Source organism: Schistocerca gregaria, chromosome 2 (assembly GCF_023897955.1).
Source record: "Schistocerca gregaria isolate iqSchGreg1 chromosome 2, iqSchGreg1.2, whole genome shotgun sequence".
NCBI classification, from domain to species: Eukaryota; Metazoa; Arthropoda; class Insecta; order Orthoptera; family Acrididae; genus Schistocerca; species Schistocerca gregaria.
In genome coordinates this window covers 823,445,926-823,464,414 of record NC_064921.1, presented here as the reverse complement: position 1 = coordinate 823,464,414, position 18,489 = coordinate 823,445,926, and the positions used below count along the sequence as shown (strand labels likewise).

At 43.4% G+C, this 18,489-nt stretch overlaps 1 protein-coding gene across 1 annotated transcript in view; it reads left to right on the top strand.

Annotated features, from left to right (window-relative positions):
• The window catches only part of LOC126335165 (juvenile hormone acid O-methyltransferase-like), a 92,448-nt gene that overhangs the window by 44,498 nt on the left and 29,461 nt on the right, over window positions 1-18,489 (top strand). Inside the window, exon 4 of the mRNA XM_049998142.1 lies at window positions 5,258-5,390. Coding sequence (XP_049854099.1) covers window positions 5,258-5,390 — 133 coding nt within the window. The remainder of the gene's footprint in view (window positions 1-5,257; window positions 5,391-18,489) is intronic.

Sequence of the window (18,489 nt, the reverse complement as noted above, 5' to 3'; positions counted from 1 at the left end):
ATACATTCCCAGTGCATGCTTATTGTTACACACGTAAATTTTACTCGCTGAAGTGTTCAGCAACCATCTGTGTGGTGTGCTTATAATTGTGCATTATTTATTTTTTAGGACAATTAATCTGCAAAAAAAGGTTGTAATGAAAGCATGAAAACCTTCTGAAGATGAATCATAACGATTCGAAACCGGTAACGGTTCCCTTTGAATAAAGGAACTGAAAATATATTTGTGGCTGGTTGAGGTCTCAACACCATCAATATCTGTCTTCAAGTAATGGCTACGGTCTCCAACCATGTCATCATATGACAAAATTGACATCGTTGGTGCCGACATGTGCAACAGGTGGCTGCACCCCACACGCTCTATACCCCAAGAGGAGCGTCTTCCACATCCTGGACAAGGCCCCTCAGCAATCACACCGAGTGAACGTTTGACTTCTTCCCGAGCCTAGTTGCTATGTTGCTGACGGGCTTCATGAGCCACCTAACATTGGAGCTCCCCACGTGGCTGTCCGGACCTTGCTGAAGGAGCGGCCTAGTGGCATAAGGTGGATCATGGTCCAGCTCAGCCTCCCCCCCCCCCCCCCCCCCCCAGTATCAGATAGCACACTGAATCTATTAGCAAAGTGCATGGGATTTGACAGCAGTCTTCGTCCCCCATGCAGCCTTCACCTTGAAGCTCGAGACCTTGACACAGTCTGCCACCCACACTGAGGTGAGAGTGAGAGTAGTCTGCCCGGCTCATTGGCAGAGAGCTGTGGCAGCCCTCGCCCTGCTCATCTAGAACAGCAGAGGCTGCCCCAAGCACCCCATCCCTACCGCACCTCAAGGTGGCACTCTGGAGCCTGTTGACTATGGCTAACAAAGCTTCCAGCTGCGTCTTGACTGTAGCCAACTTCTCCTCCATGTGCACACAACAGACACAGTTCCTATCCATCTAGCTAATATGTCATTTACTATAAGAAACTTAAGGAAACCTACTGCCACACAAGGTTAACAGCTACTCTCTAGTTGTCAGAAAGGACACTCGACAATGAAAAACAATAAAAAATGTGTGATAGAAGCTAGATTTGGTGCTTATTTTCCTGCTAGGGGCCATCTAGTGAATACTAAAGAAAAAAAACAGTGGTCTACAGTGAACTGCTAGGGGCTATCTAGTGAATATTATTAAAGAATTAAACAGTAACCTACGGTAAGGTACACCTATTGATTATCCCTCATATTTATAATGTAAGCAAATGTTTATGTACATACATACATAATATTTTGAGCAGGAACCCATGTCCGGAAACATACTTGCATGCTAGCCAGGTGATGGAAAGCTACAATGTACAAAATTCTTGCAACGTTATCTACTGCTGGTGAAGTATCCTTATACTGAGGAGCGCTTGAAGACACTTTAAAAGAAATGCCTATAGTTAGAAAAAGAAAATTACAATGTCCTTGGATGAATATCCAAACAGCTACATTTAACAGAAATAGCTCTTCTCTGATCTTGTCTGTGACGTGTTTACACGATGAGCACCAGAGTCGGTGGTGTGAAGACGCGATACGTTACTGCGCTGGGTCTACATGCTTGGAGCGCTTAGACGGAACTACTGGTACTGCCACCTGGTAGCGCTCGAACTCAGCTTTTGGTTCGACTGGACGTAATTGCTGGTACTGCCGACTTGAGGCATAGGGCGTAACTGACTTATCAAGTTTTTCTTTTCTTTATTGAATTTCCGTTCTGACCCAGAGTGGGTCTGGCTGGCAGCAACGTAATATGCTGCTCTGCGGCCTACAGATGTTAAAAAGATAATGAGGAGATAATAAAACAATAGAAACAGGTGACAACATGGAGACTGATTAAAACTGGAACAAGGCGAAAAGTGGTGAGGTGAAAATAAAAAACAAAGGGTTGGTGATGCTGATTAAAACAAATAGTAATTAGACAGGCATAATTAAAAAACATGGCAACAGTCCAGTTTCTGTTCACAAGAGTTAAAAAACACACCTAGCGATAGTATGGTGTCTGTTTGCAACACTGAAAGGGGACGCACAACACGGAACACTCACTTAAAACTGCACCATAGAAAAGACACGACGACAAATGGGGTGGGGGGGGGGGGGGAGGATCCGGACTGATGAGGGGGGGAAAAGTGACGGAGAGGAAAAGGAAAAGGATGGCATTGGAGGGAGAGGGCACATGAAAGGGAGGGAGCAGGGTGGATGCAGAAAGGAGTGGGGAAGGTAGAGGAGGTGAAACCAAAAGGACTCCGGGGAAAGAATGGAGTCAAAGAGAGGGTAGGTGGGGAAAAAACAGGATGGAAGAGGGGGGGGGGCAGAGGGAGCCCAGGAAAAGGATAGAGGGAGGGAGGGGGAGGTGATCAGAGAAGGGATAAATGGAGGGCTAGAGGGAATCATCCATGAGGGGGAGTTGATGGGAGCCACTTTGGGAGAGGAGGGGAAGGATATAGAGGTGGATATTAGGGGGAGGGGGACACAAGGATGAAGGCACAACAGCGGGTGGGGGTTGGAGAGGAGTGAAGAAATCAGGGGATGGGGGGATCAAGTCGGCACGAAGTGTGGAGGACGCAGATATGTTCGAGGAAAAGGAGCAGATGGGGGAAAGGCTCTCTTCAGAGAGGATCCGTGTGGGGGGACGGAAAGCTTATATAGAAGGCGAAGCAGAGTGCATGGTCCTCGACAATCTGGATGGACATATAGAATCTCGGGGGGGGGGGGGGGAGGGGAGGGCAGATATCCAGGCTTATCAAGTAGCGTCAGTGGCCTAAATAGCCAGGATTGGTTGGACATCTGTGTGGTTCTGTGAGAGCACGTGACATCACATAGCAAAGTAGTGCCCAGCCGACAGTGCTCTCTGCTGTGACAGGAATGCTGCTTGTCGGTGAGTTGCCACCCCCAGACACTGTGGAGGCGACGTGTAGCTCTGTGGTAAACAGCCCAAGCCACACAAGGAAAATATCTTTCTTTTGATGAAAGCCATTTGTGCGTGTCCTCCTTGTAGCGGAGCTGCCCACCCGGCCTGCCTGGTGTGCTGAGGAATCCATTACCAGGCGGATACAATAACTGGCATATCTCTGTTTAAGTTTTATCCTGATCCTTGTATTCATTTATGAAAATTGTTTCTGCTTACCGAAATTGATCATCTGTGACCATTTGTTTGCCTGCATGGACTGAAATAAAGAAAAGGTTTTCCACAATTCCCAGATCGCTGTATCATTCACCATGACAGGGTAACATCTGTAGTTGAATGGACATCAGAATATCCCTTACAGTTGCAGTCGACTGGACATCTGTCTCAACTAATCACATAACGCGGTTTCGTAAATGTCTGTGTGGCATCGCCTCGGTATTGTCGCACTATATAGACGACTATGTTTTTCGCCTGCTGCTATAAGTGCTACACAGCTGGAAGTTGGTAAAAGCACTGCCAACTGTCAGGAATCTTCTTACGCCGTATTTGTTTGCCTGTGTGGACTGAAATAAAGGGTTTCTACCTGAGATGGTTGCACCATAGAATGCTCTGTCCTGTGCAGCTGGCCGACTGAAATAAAGGGTTTCTACCTGAGATGGTTGCACCATAGAGTGTTTTGCCCTGTGCAGCTGGCCGAGTGAGCAAGGCAGTTTGTGGCCAGATAGTGTGGTTATGGTTCTCCACTTGAATTTCATATAACCCCACTGGCTTGTGGGATGGAGCCCTGCAACGTCTTCGAAAAGCATGAACACGCGATGCGCGCTCTATATAAAACAGGTAAAGCAGTGAAAAACGTTTTCTCAGGGAAAGGTTTAGACCGAAGGGCCAAATACAAAAAACGTATCTTTCGACAACCATTTACTTTGAAGTTCGGTGGCTTCCAACAACAATACATAGAGGAAAGAATTGCCACAAAACAGGTGTGCCTGGCACCAACGCAGAGAGCCAAATCTTAGCACTGCGACGCGGGGCTGACACTTTATTTCATGACTCGAAAAATTTCCCCACTCTCGGAGTTCTTAAGAACAGAACTTCTTTATCGCGACTAGTGGTCTCAGCGGCTTGATTACTACAGTCAGGAAGTCACTCAAACACGAGGCGCTAGTGCGTCGGTGACTTACAAGGGACACTTGAGACAAACTTTGGAGCTGCAGAGGTGAATAGCCGACGCTGTGGGTGCTTTCGGCGTAATACCGCATGAAGGAGAATCTGGTAACTTCTCTGTAGTTCTTGACCGGATTAACTCCGTATAATCTACACTGCCGGAAAAAAATGCAACACCCTCAAACAATCTGTTCTGGGGCACCAGGGTGTAATATGCCCTTACTGAGACGTTGGAGTATTAATGATTCATTTGTTATGGTCATCGCTTATCAATAACGCTCGGTAGTCTCGTCTGGGCACCCTCTGCGGGCAGTAACCGTGCTGAGTTTAGAGTTAAAATATTTGCAACATTCATTCTAGGGGACAACGATGCCCCACTGGAGAGTAATTACTCCGGTTGAACAGCTTCGGCAATTTGAATGAGGTCGCATTGTGGGCATCTGGATGGACGTATCAATGAACTGCTGCACATGCTGGACGTAATGTGTCAGTGGTGTTTCACTGTTTTCAACAATGGTTTGGACTATTTCCACTCATGTAGACAAGGTTCTGGACGTCAAGCTCAAAACATTGTGCGAGCAGCTGTGACCGACCAAAAAACTTCCAAGGAAAAAGACCAGGCATACGTTCCACCCATAGCGCCGCAACGAACCATTGGGAACATTTTCCTTTCAGCTCTCCAGTAGTACATAATTCGAGTCCACATTAACTCACGAATTACAAGCAAGCAAAACAAATGAAGGCTTCTTACCGTACCCTCCTTTTTAATAATTCGAGAGGACATTAGCTCATGAAATCACTATTCAGTAAGTACTACTAAAGCAGAAAGGGGTGTGGACCCCATGTCGGGATCAAGCTACATTGCTACCTCACTAGAAACTCAGGTGAGATACTCAGCTGCCGTTGTGGAGCCCTACACTGGTTGCCCTTGTACGATAGCCTAGGTATCAGTAAATTTCTTATTTCTGACCTCATGTTATAATTCGAAAAATCTTACAAAATATTTAATCTTTCTCCTGATGTACCAACACACACTGAGAATGTTCAGGTTAGTTGAACTTATTTTGTACTTATAAGTCGGTAATCAATAGCACCATGGCAGTTCTTCATATACAGAGAAGTTACCGAATGGAGATTACAACAGTCATAGCGAATGGTTATTTTCTTATTTTCACAGGCGTGCTGTGCAGAATATGCACAAACTCCTGGCGCCAGGCGGAGAAGCTGTGTTTACAATAATAGCTAACATGCCGCTATTCGCTGCATACGAAGAAATGGTGAAAGATCCACGCTGGACCCAATATATGGAGGTAACGTACCGGTGCTAACAGCGCCCTCTTTCTTATTTCTTTACGTCTTGAAAATGATCATTTTGCCAGAACATTTGCAGATGTCTTCCGCAGTCTAAACTACATCTGTAGACTACAGGGAATTTATGGACCATTTAATCGTGAATGAACGATAAATGTGTATTGCGGGTCGGAGGTGGAGTGTATGTGGCGTCATTGACAGACATAACGAATTTTCACACTTACTATATGACAGCTTCTCGTACGCTTAAGTAAAGCAACATTTAATTTTATTGATAAAAACATCAATGTAATGCAGCGATGAATGAACCTTGTAACTAGTACTGGGATAAAAATTACGCAATGGTAACACTGTTAGAATATTATAAAATGACGTACAGATGTGAGAAAACCCCTCTTGTTCTTTAGCTCTCTTATTCTCTAGCTCTGATGCACTCTTGTTCTCTTGCGATTAGGTCCTTTTTGATCGCTGTCGCTGGGCTGTATTACGAAACGATCGTAGTGTTTACGTGTGGAGACTGAATTTTCATTGAAGCATAAAAAATGAACTCCATATTGTGACATTCGTATTTGAATACCGTCCTTCATTTTGGATAAAAATAAGAGTAAATAGATTTTATCCATAAAAGAGAGGAAATTAAATACGTAAGCTTTTCGTTTGGTTCTCGATCGTTTCAAAAGCCATTTGTTGGTAATTACTTTTGGCATATGACATTCATTAGAACCTGCAGTCACTTTTTTTTCTCGATGTCCGATAATTTTTCTGAGTGTAATTTTTACCAAAGTCACCTACACTTCTTTACATGGTCAATAAAATACCAAAACGTTGTAACTCTTCAGAGTTTCCCAGCGATCTGATGACATCTTGGGTCGTCAAGTGTTCTGCTGGATATCAGCGTCGTACCTGCACGATATTTCGCTAAAGTAGCTCGTAACCTTCACCATGTGTGACCTGAGGTTGCTCCTAGAGTGGACCTGATCCAATATTTATGTCTGTGGCCTTCCTCTCCACCGGCGGTTGCAGGCGATCCCTATGCGGTCCGCACCCGCTCGCTGTAATCTTCTGGAACATTGCCGTTCCGTTTTCCGTCCAATGCGGTTCTGGGTGTTCCCTCCGTGGACCACGACCAGCAGACTGGCTTCTGCACATGTGAGCCCTGTATTAGCCATATTTGTAATTTTTCCTTTGGGAACAGTCAGTTTCCTGAAAGATTAAAGTACTCAGTAGTAAAGCCGCTTTATAAAAAGGAGGAAAGGGATAATGTAGACAGTTGTAGGCCTATTTCCATGCCATCAGTGCTTGCTAAAGTTATTGAAACGGCTGTGCATGTAATGATAATTGATCATTTTATATCAAATAATTGGCTACCAAATGTACAGTTCGGCTATAGAAGTCGTTTAACAGCTGAAAATGCTATATTCTCTTTTCTCTGTGGTGTACTGGATGGGTTAAACAAAAGGTTTCGAACGCTAAGCATAGTTTTTGATTTAACTAAGGCGTTTGATTGTGTTGATCACAAATTAGAGCTCCAGACGTTAGACCATTGCGGAATACGAGGAATAGCTCACAATTGGTTCACCTACTACTTTAGCAACAGACAGCAAAAGGCCATTATTCAAAGTGTTGAGAATGGCTGTGATGTGGGGTCTGAGTGAGGTACAGTCAAGTAAGGGGTGCCCAAGGGATCAGTGTTGGGGCCACTCCTGTTTCTTATTTATATAAATGCTATGCCCTCTAGTATTACAGGTAACTCTGAAATATTTCTGTTTGCTGATGACACTAGTTTGGCAATTAAAGGACGTTATCTGCAACATTGGCTCGGTTTCAAATAGAGCAGTCCATGCCATAAGTTCATGGCTCGTAGAAAATAAACTAACGCTAAATCACAGTAAGACTCAGTTTTTACAGTTTCTAACACGAAATTCAACAAACTCTGACATTTTAATTTCACAGAACGGGCATATGGTTAGTGAAACTGAACAGTTCAAATTTCTAGATGTTCAGGTAGATAGTAAACTGTCATGGAAATCCCACGTTCAGGATCTTGTTCAAAGACTTAATGCTGCCATTTTTACTACTCGAACGGTATCTGAAGTGAGTGATCGTTCGACACGAAAGTTACTCTACTTTCCTTATTTTCATTCGCTTATGTCATATGGTATTATATTTTATTTGGGTAACTCTTCCCAATCTAAAAGGATATTTTTGGCTCAGAAATAGGCGGTTTGGGCTAAACGTGGTGTAATTTCACGAACCTCTTGTCGACCCATGTTCACGAGTCTGGGTATTTTGACATTGGCCTCTCAATAAACACACATCAAAAAAAGTTTTGCATCACCTCGGTTCCGAGGGTTTCGGTACCAGTACAGAAAATTTGAATAGAGATCTATAATAAACATCATTTCCGCCCTTTTTATTGCCCATCAAAACCACTCAATGCATGCAATTGCAGGCTTTTTGGCGTATTTCAGCTATGAAATCTTCACAGGTTATCAGCCGAGTGGCGTCGTCTTCTAGTCCCAACGTTTCAATAAATTGTGTATCTATCATCTTCAGGCGAAGGTGATGGATACGTAATCCATTGAAACGTTGGGACTAGAAGACGACACCATTCGGCTGATAACCTGTGAAGATTTCATAGCACACATTGCATGTTGTAGCACCATACAGATATACCTTCAGAGGCGGTGATCCAGATTGCTGTACTCACCCGTACCTCTAATACCCTGTAGCACGTCCCCTTACGTTGATGCATTCCTGTATTCATCGTGGCATACTGTCCACAAGGTGATCAAGGCACTGTTGGTCCATATCGTTCCACTCCACAACGGCGATTCGCTGTAGATTCCTCAGAATGGTTGGTGATTCAGGCCATCTATAAACAGCCCTTTTCAATTTATCCCAGGCATTTTCGCTAGGGTTCATGTCTGGAGAACATGCTGGCCACTCTAGTCGAGCGATGTCATTATCCTGAGGAAGTCATTCATAAGATGTACACAATGGGGGTTCAAATTGTCGTCCATGAAAACGAATGCCTCCCCAATATACTGCCGATATTGTTACACTATCGGTCGGAGGATAGCATTCACGTATTGCACAACCGTTACGGCGCCTTCCGTGACCACCAGCAGCCGTACGTTGGTCCCACATAATGCCACCCCAAAACAGCAGGGAACCTCCACCTTGCTGCACTCGTTGGACAGTGTGTCTAAGGTTTTCAGCCTGACCAGGTTGCCTCCAAACACGTCTCCGACAATTGTCTGGTTGAAGGCATATGCGACACTCATCGGTGAATAAAACGTGATGCCAATCCTGAGTGGTCCATTTGGCATGTTTTTGAGCTGATCTGTACCGCACAGCATCGTGTCGTAGTTGCAAAGATGGACTTCGCCATGAACGTCGGGAGTGAAGATGCGCCTATTGCACACAGTTTGAGTCGTAACACGACGTGTTGTGGCTACACGAAAAGCATTATTCAACATTGTGGCGTTGCTGTCAGGTTTCCTGGAGCCATAATCCATAGACAGGGGTCATCCACTGCAGTAGTAGCCCTTGGGCTGGCTGAGCGAGGCATGTCATCGACAGTTTCTGTCTCCCTGTATCTCCTCCATGTCCGATCAACATCGCTTTCTTCACTCTGAGACGCCTGGACATTTCCCTTGTTGACAACCCTCCGTGGCACAAAGTAACAATGCGGAAGCGATCGAACAGCAGTATTGACCGTCTAGGCATGGTTGAACTACAGACAACATGAGCCGTGTACCTTCTTCCTGGTGGAATGACTGGAACTGATCGGCTGTCGGATTCTGTCTGTCTAATAGGCGCTGCTCATGCATGGTTGTTTACTTCCTTGAGCTGGTTTAGTGACATCTCTGAACAGTCAAAGGGACTGTGTCTGCGATACAATATCATGCCACGTCCGCACTCTAGCCAAGCTGGGAACAGAAGACCTCTACCGGGATTTCTCTCAGTCCACTCTTCGCCTCGGTTTCCCCTCCAACAAAATCACTTACGCCAATTGCAGCGCAAGTCGCGTTAATTATGCGTCGCTTCTCAGCGCCGACCAATACCTGCTCTGGGAAGTGAACAAATTCCCTTTCCTCTCAACTTCTGCTATTTAGCTCCTCCCAGGCCACCCATAAAGTTTAGTGTCTGCACCAATTTTTCCGGAATTCTGACTCCCAGGAGAGTACTTCAAATTCCTCGGTCCTACATTCCCACCAGAAGCCGGTGTATTTCATTCTGTTGCTCTTCACCTGATTTAGTTCAGGCTCTGCGAACTGTGAATCCAGCGTGAAATTGCTATAGTCACGAATACGCATATTTTGACCTCTGTTGACCGCTCCACCATAGCTTTGCGCGGCTTTCTCGCATGTTTCACTGAAAACGGGACGACAGACATTTATCAACAGCGTACAAGTTCTCCGTCTGCTTCCTGGTACACCAGCATGGGGTCGGGGTCAACCACCCATGCTGCCACTCATCTTAAGGCAGCTGGAGGCCGCGCCCCGTCACCGCTTTCTCAGAGCTTGAGCCGCCCTAAGCTGCCTATTGTCGCCTCCCTTCGCCGCTTCCAAGACACGCGGCGCGGTCATTTCTGGGTTTTTACCTGGGATAAACTAGCCTCCAGTAAATCGACGCGTTTCCACAAAGTTTCCAGGTCGTGTGAATTACTTTAAAACCATCACCCGACAATGATTATTCCAATATGTCGATACTATACCATCTACAAGATGCATTGTGCCTTGTCAGTCATTTTGTTCAGTCCTACTGTTCGCTCAACGTGAGTTAGGTGATCTTTAATGACTTCATGTAAGGGACATAGTTCTTACCATCTTACACACCTTACGGCAGACGATATCTGAAATCGTCTGTGAATAACACGTTTCGCCATTGACGAAGTTGCCAGTTGACGTGAGAATGGCAGAAATGAAGGGGGGCTGCAAGATGGTGTGTCATGTGGGTTACTGTAAAAGGACGTGCGGGTAGTAAGGTCCTTTCTCGTAAGCTGTTCATTACAGTCTGATCGGACACTGCAGCTTCACTGGCCCATCTGCAATCGACTTGCAGTGCTCAGCCAGTATCCGTATGACTCTGCAAGGCCGATATGGGCAGATATCGATCTTCAGGTGCCACTGTATTGCGTCGCCGGACTTGTCCTACTTGCCTTTTGTACTGATCTCTCTCTGTCTCTCTCTGTCTGTAGCGTGTCCAGAACCTATGGATGACAGATGGAGAGACATTGTCGTCTGCAGCAACACGACCGAACGGCCATCCTTTTTTAGATCAAACAGACCACCCTTGCAAATTGCACTGAATTAAGATGTCGCATCGCATGTGAATCGTTGAATACGATGTCCACAAATGACAACAGCCATGGAGAATCTAACTAGAACACTATGTGCCACCACTATTCACTTTCTTCTTCAGAGTCACCTGACACTTCTGTCATTGCCAATAGATGGCGAATGATATTAAGTTTTGTCCACATTGGCTCAAGCCATGCAGTAAGACCACAGCTATCGCCTGCATCAAAATAGATTTAATATACAGGATGTCGTTATATGTTTTCGTCCAATTCTTTCAAACAGTTTAAAAATCGGCTATGAACTAAATCATTTGCCTTCGATAACGCCTTCTGTGAGTACTTATTCGGGTTACGTTCTTACAGCTGTATCTCTGTAACCAACAATATTCAGACTTATTGACTGGAATGATTTATTCGAAATAGTCTATACTACCACCTCCTGACATGTTTGCTATTCCTCTTGGAACGCTCTGTATCTACGCAGCTGGGTCGATGTCAGCATGCAGTGTCACAGTGTTGTCCGAGTGTAAACCACCGCAGAAGCGTGGCAGTAAAGGCTGTGTCTGACAAACAAGTGACTCTGCGTCGTGACATAACAGCTAGCCGATTCGCAGCGGTAATCGAAACAGTCACGTGACTTGGAGCTGTCTGCATGCGTGGGTCATTCTGCTACAGACATCGTCTTGCTGCTAGATGGAGGATGACAACACCGTCTGGCATATCACCGCATCCCTAGGTCAAAGGTCGGGAAGGAATGTGCACAGTGAGGAAATGGAGCTCCCTGCTGCAACAAGATCATTTCTAATGGGATCCCCTGAAGACGGTAACATACTTTACTCCTGCTGCATTACAGTATGACGTGCCCCGTTCGTTGCAATACCTTACTGTAAGATACTACATCTACATGGATAGTGTGCAAGCGACCGTAGAGTGCGTGGCGGAGGGTACCATGTACTACTCCTAGTCGTTTCCTTTCCTGTTCAACTCTCAAATACAGAAAGTGAAAAACGAATATCTGTGTACCTCCGTATGAGCCCCAGTTTCTCGAATCTTATCTTCGTGATCCTTACACGCAGTGTATGTTGGTGGCAATAGAATCGTCGGCAGCCAGTTTCAAATGGCGGTCTCAAAATTTTCTCAATAGTGTTTCTCGAAATACACGTCATTTTCCCTCCAGGAATTCCCATTTGAGTTCCCGAAACATTTAGGTAACACTTACGTGTTGCTCTAACCTACTGGTAACAAATCTATCAGTACGCCTCTGAATTGCTTCGACGTCTTTCTTCAATCCGACCTGGTGCGAATCCCAAACACTCGAGCCGTACTCAAGTATACGTAGCACCAGCGTCCTATATGAAGTCCCCTCTACAGGTGAACCACTCTTTCCTAAAATTCTCCCAATAAACCAGAATCGACCATTCGCCGTTCCAACACAGTTCTCACATGCTTGTTTCATTTCATATTGTAATGTTATGTGAGCCTCACTACTCTTTTTTTAAACTAATTTGTGCCTGATTTTATTCTGAGAAGCTCAGTAACGTATGTAAATACCGTAAATGTAAATTTAATTCAAAAAGTACTTGAAGTGAAGTGAAGCTCAGCTGGACAGCAACAAACTCTTTAGCGTGCAATCCCCGCAATGATAGTAGTTGTGAATCTTTGAGTATGGACTCTAACAAAAAGAAGACAATTGATTTTAAAAAAAAATGTGGACTGTTAATCTGTATCTTAGGGGACGTGTTGCTAGGCCGCATCTCAGAACGTTTTGTTGCAGTGAACTTCTTTGTCGTCACCGGCTATTAGTCGACAGAACCTCAAGTGCACAAAGTTCACTAAAATACAGGAAAGGAAATGCATTCTATATAGTTTTCATTCAATATGTAATCTAACAACCCTACCGCAACAAAGGTCAAAATTTAATAATGATTGTGGTGTTGCTCACGCTGCTAAGTACTGCATTTTCGGGCAACAAAAAAGTTGTTATGTGGCAGGTGTCATTAGAGCACAGTTAGTAAAGTCATTTCATGTAATAATGAATAAACTAGGCACTCATCTTTTGGTGTTTCCCACGCTGGTCTTGTTGTAAAATCATGGCTCAATCGTCGAAAATCTAGGTGGTGATGATTCCAAGCTCGGATGCAAAGAGGCCTAGGTTTTATTCTGCTATATTCAAAAGTTTTATAGGTGTGTTTCACAAACCATTCTTGAAGATTAGACCTTTGAAAGTTAGCACAATGGTGATGTAAAAAAAATCAGCACTCCGAATTTAAGTTACACTTCCTTTTTATTGCTTTTGTTGCAATATCACGAAACACACAAAACATCACTTCACAAAACAAAACATACTTCAAAAAATCTTCCTCACTGTTAAAGTTCACATTGTATAAACTGACTACGTTATGCGTCTTTCCAACATGACGTCCAAGACTTGACTTTTTCAAGGTCCGATTCTCTAACTAACTAATAACCGCTTACGCGCCCAAAAATCAGAGTTACAAGTACGTCAAAGATCATACTGACAAAAGAAAGAATACACATACGAATAATATCATTGCCATATAAACATATCGATATATCAAAGTACCTCTACATTAATGAAATCAAATCTGAATGTTGTCTCAGAAATATGTCAACTACTTTACAGAAACACAGTAGAATATTACTGGTATCGAGAGGTTCAGGTGAGGTGCCGTAATGGTTACGTAATTCGAGTACCATTACAGTAACAACCTCTCGTAATTTCTTAATTGCATTAATTGGATTATGTTCTTGTATAATAGTATGGTGCTGCACTCCACTGACCAATTCTGATGCAGCAGGATGTGTAGTTTGAAGGAAGTTTGTGTGCTAAGCAATCTCCTTTTCTCACGAGAAGCTGATTGCTGTTTGATCTTATTTACAACAGTGGTCCCATAGGTATGAAAATCTACGAAAACTTGGGCTCGAAGGTGTCTCAATACGGCCTAGTAACTAACAGAGTCGTATTTTACATCTTAAAGAACAATAACTTCCTCCAGATTATAATACGTCACCAACTGGTGCAGAAGCTGATCATTCAAAAAGGCGGCAACCAAAATTCAGGTACCAGTTACGACTTAAAGTAAAAATCTCAATCAAAAATCAATCTCTCTCTCTCCAAACACATATATAAGTGTTCATATTATTAAGATAAATGCCATTTTACGAGTATAATATCGCTTTGTAATGTTACACCCAGATATATAAACTGCGTCAATCAGGACACTAGCGGTACTGTAACCGAACATTACAGGTTTGTTCTTCCTACTCATCCACATTGACTTACATTTTTCCACAGCTGTAGACCTACAAGCCATCTGCCACACCGACTAGAAGTCTTGTATCTTCCCTTTTTTTTTTGAGTCATCAGTCTTTTGACTGGTTTGATAAGGCCCGCCACGAATTCGTCACCTGTGCCAACCTCTTCATCTTAGAGCAGCACCTGCAACCTACGTCCTTAGTTACTTGCTAGATGTTTTCTAATCTCTGTCTTCCTCTACGGTTTTTGCCCTCAACAGCTCCTTCTAGAAACATGGAACACATTCCCTGATGTCTTAACAGGTGGCCTATCATCTTGTCCTTTCTCCTTCTCAGTGCTTTCCACATTTCCTTTCCGAGTCTGGGCAGACCTTCCTCATTCGTTACCTTATCAGTCCACCAGATTTTCAACATTCGTCTCTAGCACCATATCTCAAATGATTCGATTCTCTTCTGTTCCGGTTTTCCCACAGTCCATGTTTCACTACCATACAATCCTACACTCCCAGAAACTTTTTCCTCAAATTAAGGCCTATATTTGATACAAGTTGTAAGTAGACTGTTAGGTTTTTTTGTTGGTAACGTCGCGTAGCGCTCCGAGTGAAAATCACACTGTGTGAAGTCTGTGGCTGGTTGGCATTGCTGGAATAGTTGCTGTTGTAGTGTTGGACAGTTGGATGTGAACAGCGCGTAGCGTTGCGTTGCGCAGTTAGAGGTGAGCCGCCAGCAGTGGTGGATGTGGGGAGTGAGATGGCGGAGTTTTGAGAGTGGATGATCTGGACGTGTGTCCATCAGAGAGAGTAAATTTGTAAGACTGGATGTCATGAACTGATGTATAATGACTTTGGAACGGTATTAAGTTCAGTACATTGTTTGTTCCCTATCAAAATCTTTATTTGCTAACTATGCCTATCAGTAGTTAGTGACTTCAGTAGTTAGAATCTTTTATTTAGCTGGCAGTAGTTGCGCTCGCTATATTGCAGTAGTTCGAGTAACTACGATTTTTGTGAGGTAAGTGATTCATGAAAGGTATACGTTATTGTTAGTCAGGGCCATTCTTTTGTAGGGATTATTGAAAGTCAGATTGTGTTGTGCTAAAAATATTGAGTGTCAGTTTAGTGAAGATCAGAATAAGTAAAGAGACAAATGTCTGAGTACGTTAAGTTTTGCTCAGCTGTTTGAAAATCAAATAACGTAAGGGGTTTACCAGCAGTGTAAATCATTAATTTTTCTAAGGGGACGTTTCAAAGTAGACTATTTTTGTCTAGGAGTGCCCTCTTTGCCAGTGCTAGTCTGCTTTTGATGTCCTCGTTGCTCTGTCTGTCATGGGTCTTTTCGCTGCCTAGGCGTCAGAATTCCTTAAATTCATCTACTTCTTGTCCAGCAATCCTGATGCTAAGTTTCTCGTTCTTCTCATTTCTGCTACTTCTCAGACTTTCGTCTTTCATTGTTTTACTCTCAGTCCGTATGTTGTAGTCATTAGAAAGTTCGTTCCACTCAGTAGATCATGTATTTCTTCTTCACTTTCACTCAGGATAACAATGTCATTAGCGAATTGTATCACTCATATCCTTTCACCTTGAATTTTAATCCCACTCTTGAACCTCTCTTTTATTTCCGTTATTGCTTCTTCGATGTACCGATTGAACAGTAGGGGCGAAAGACTCCATACCTGTGTTACAACATTTTTAATACGAGCACGTGGTTCTTGGTCGTCCATTCTTACTCCCTTGTAAATATTGTACGACGCTTATTCGGAAAGTAAGGAGCGATCGATCGCGAAATGGAAACCACACTGAAAGTCCGATGAAGTTTTGCACAGGTGTGTTGGGCTCTAGTATGCTCGTTGATAGCGTTCGTCGTTCTTTTTTGTTCTGAGCACACAGAGAGCACATAAAAATACCTACATCAGTAGTGTCTCCCGCCGAGTGCGAGAGCCTGGTGAGAAATTTCGCCTGAAGCTATGCAGGCAACAATACATAACCGTCGTGCGCTCTCTTCTTCAAGACAATTCTCAGCCGCATTCTACAGAGGCAATGAAGTTGCTCGTGCATCGTTGTCAACTGGAAATGTTTGATTACCTACAATACAGTCGGTAATTGTCTCCCTCTCAGTTTCATCTCTGGTCACATGAACTGCTGGCTATGAAGACAACATTTTGGCATAGACGTCGAGCTGTAGGCCAGCGTAGAGAATTGGCAATCGCAGCTGCCTTCTATAACGAGGGTATCGGAAAGTTGGTACAACGCTACAACAAACGTGTAAATCGGATCGGCGACTATGGAGATAAGTATCTGGAAGTTGTAGATAACTGTTGCAAATAAAACAGTTTGATTTTCACTGTGGTTTCCATTTCGCGACCTATCGTTCCTTACTTTCCGAATAGCCTTCGTATGTTACCCGTCTCTCCCTATAGCATACCCCTACTTTTCTCAGAATTTTGAACATCTTACACTATTAAACATTGTCGCACGCTTCTTCCAGGTCGACAGAACTTGTGAACATGTCCTGATTTTTCTTTAGTCTTGCTTCCATTATCAACCGTAACGTCAAAAGTGCCATTATGGTGTCTTCACCTTTCATAAAGCCAAACTGATCGTCATCTAACACATCCTTAATTTTCTTTTCCATTCTTCTGTGCATTATGCTTGTAAGCAACTTAAATGCATGAACTGTTAAGCATATTGTTCGGTAATTCTCGGACTTCTCAGTTCTGACAGTGTTTGGAATTGTGTGGATGATATTTTTCCGAAAGGCAGATGGTATGTCACCAGACTCATACGTTATAATTACCAACGTGAATATTCGTTTTATTGCCACTTCCCCCGGATGATTTCAGAAATTCCGATGGAATGTTATCTATCCCTTCTGCTTTATTTGATTTTAATTCCTCAAAAGTTAATTTAAATTCTAATTCTGATATTGGGACCCCTATCTCTTCTAAAACGACTCCTGTTTCTTCTTCTATCACATCAGACAAATCTTCCCCCTGCTAGAGTCCTCAGTGTACTCTTCTCCCCTATTCGCTCTCTCCTCTGCATTTCACAGTCAAATTACCACCCTTGCTTTTGACTTTCGTATATGCTGAGTCAGTCCTTCTGACAATCATTTCTTTTTCGATTTCTTCACGTTCTTCATGCAGCCATTTCGTCTTAGCTTCCTTGCGCTTCCTATTTGTTTCATTCCTCAGCGACTTGTATTTCTGTATTCCTGAATTTTCCTTAACATTTTTGTACTTCCTTCTTTTAGTGCTCATATGAAGTATTTCATCTGCTTCTCATGGTTTCTTCGCAATAACCTTCTTTGTAGCTATCTTTTTTTTTTCAACTTCTGATTGCCCTTTTTAGAGATGTTCATTCCTCTTCAACTGTACTGCCTACTGAGCTATTTCTTAATGCTGTATCTATAGCGTTAGAGAACTTCAAGTGTATATCGTCATTCCTTAGTACTTCCGTACCAAACTTCTTTGCCATTTGATTCTTCTTCACTATTCTCTTAAGTTTCAGTTTACTCTCCATCACTGCTGTATTGTGATATGAGCCTATATCTGCCCCTGTGTACGCCTTACAATCCAGTATCTGATTTCGGAATCTGTCTGACCTTGATGTAATCTAGCTGAAATCTCCCTATATCACCCCGCCTTTTCCAAGTACATATCCTCTTCTTGCGATTCTTGAACAAAGTATTTGCTATTAGTAACTGAAATTTGTTACAGAACTCAGTTACTCTTTCTCCTCTCTTGTTCCTTCTCCCAGGCCCACATTCTCCTGTAACTGTTTCTTCTACTCCCTCCCCTACAACTACATTCCGTCCCCCATGACTATTAGATTTTCATCTCCCTTGACGTACTGTGTTACCCTTTCAACCTCCTCATATACTTTCTCTAGTTCTTCATCTTCACATTGCAACCTCGACATGTATATCTGAACCATCGCCGTCGGTGTTGTCTTGCTGTAAATTCTGACGAGGACAACCCAGTCAAAGTACTGTTCACAGGAACACACGTTCTGCCCTAACTTCTTATTCATAACGAATCCTACTCCGGTTGCACCATTTCTGCAGCTATTGATATTAACCTATACTCATATGACCATAAATCTTTGCCTTCTTTCCATTTCATTTCACTGACCTCTGCTATACTTAGTTTTAACCTCTGCATTTCCTTTTAGATTTTCTAGCTTTCCTACCACGTTCAAGCTTCTGACATTCCATGCCCCGACTCGTAGAATGTTATCCGTTTGTTGGTGACTCAATCTTTTTTTCATCGCCCTTTATAGTCCCTTCCCAGAGATCCGAATGGAGAACTATTCTGGTTACTTTTGCCAATGGAGAGATCATCATCACACTTTTTCAATTACAGGCCACTTGTCCTTTGGATACACGTTATGTGACTTTAATGCAGTGGTTTCCATTGCCTTCTGGATCCTTGTGCCTTTGATCATTGCTGATTCTTCCGGCTTTAGGGGCAGTTTCCCACCCCACGGACAAGAGAGTACGTTGAAGCTCTGTCCGAT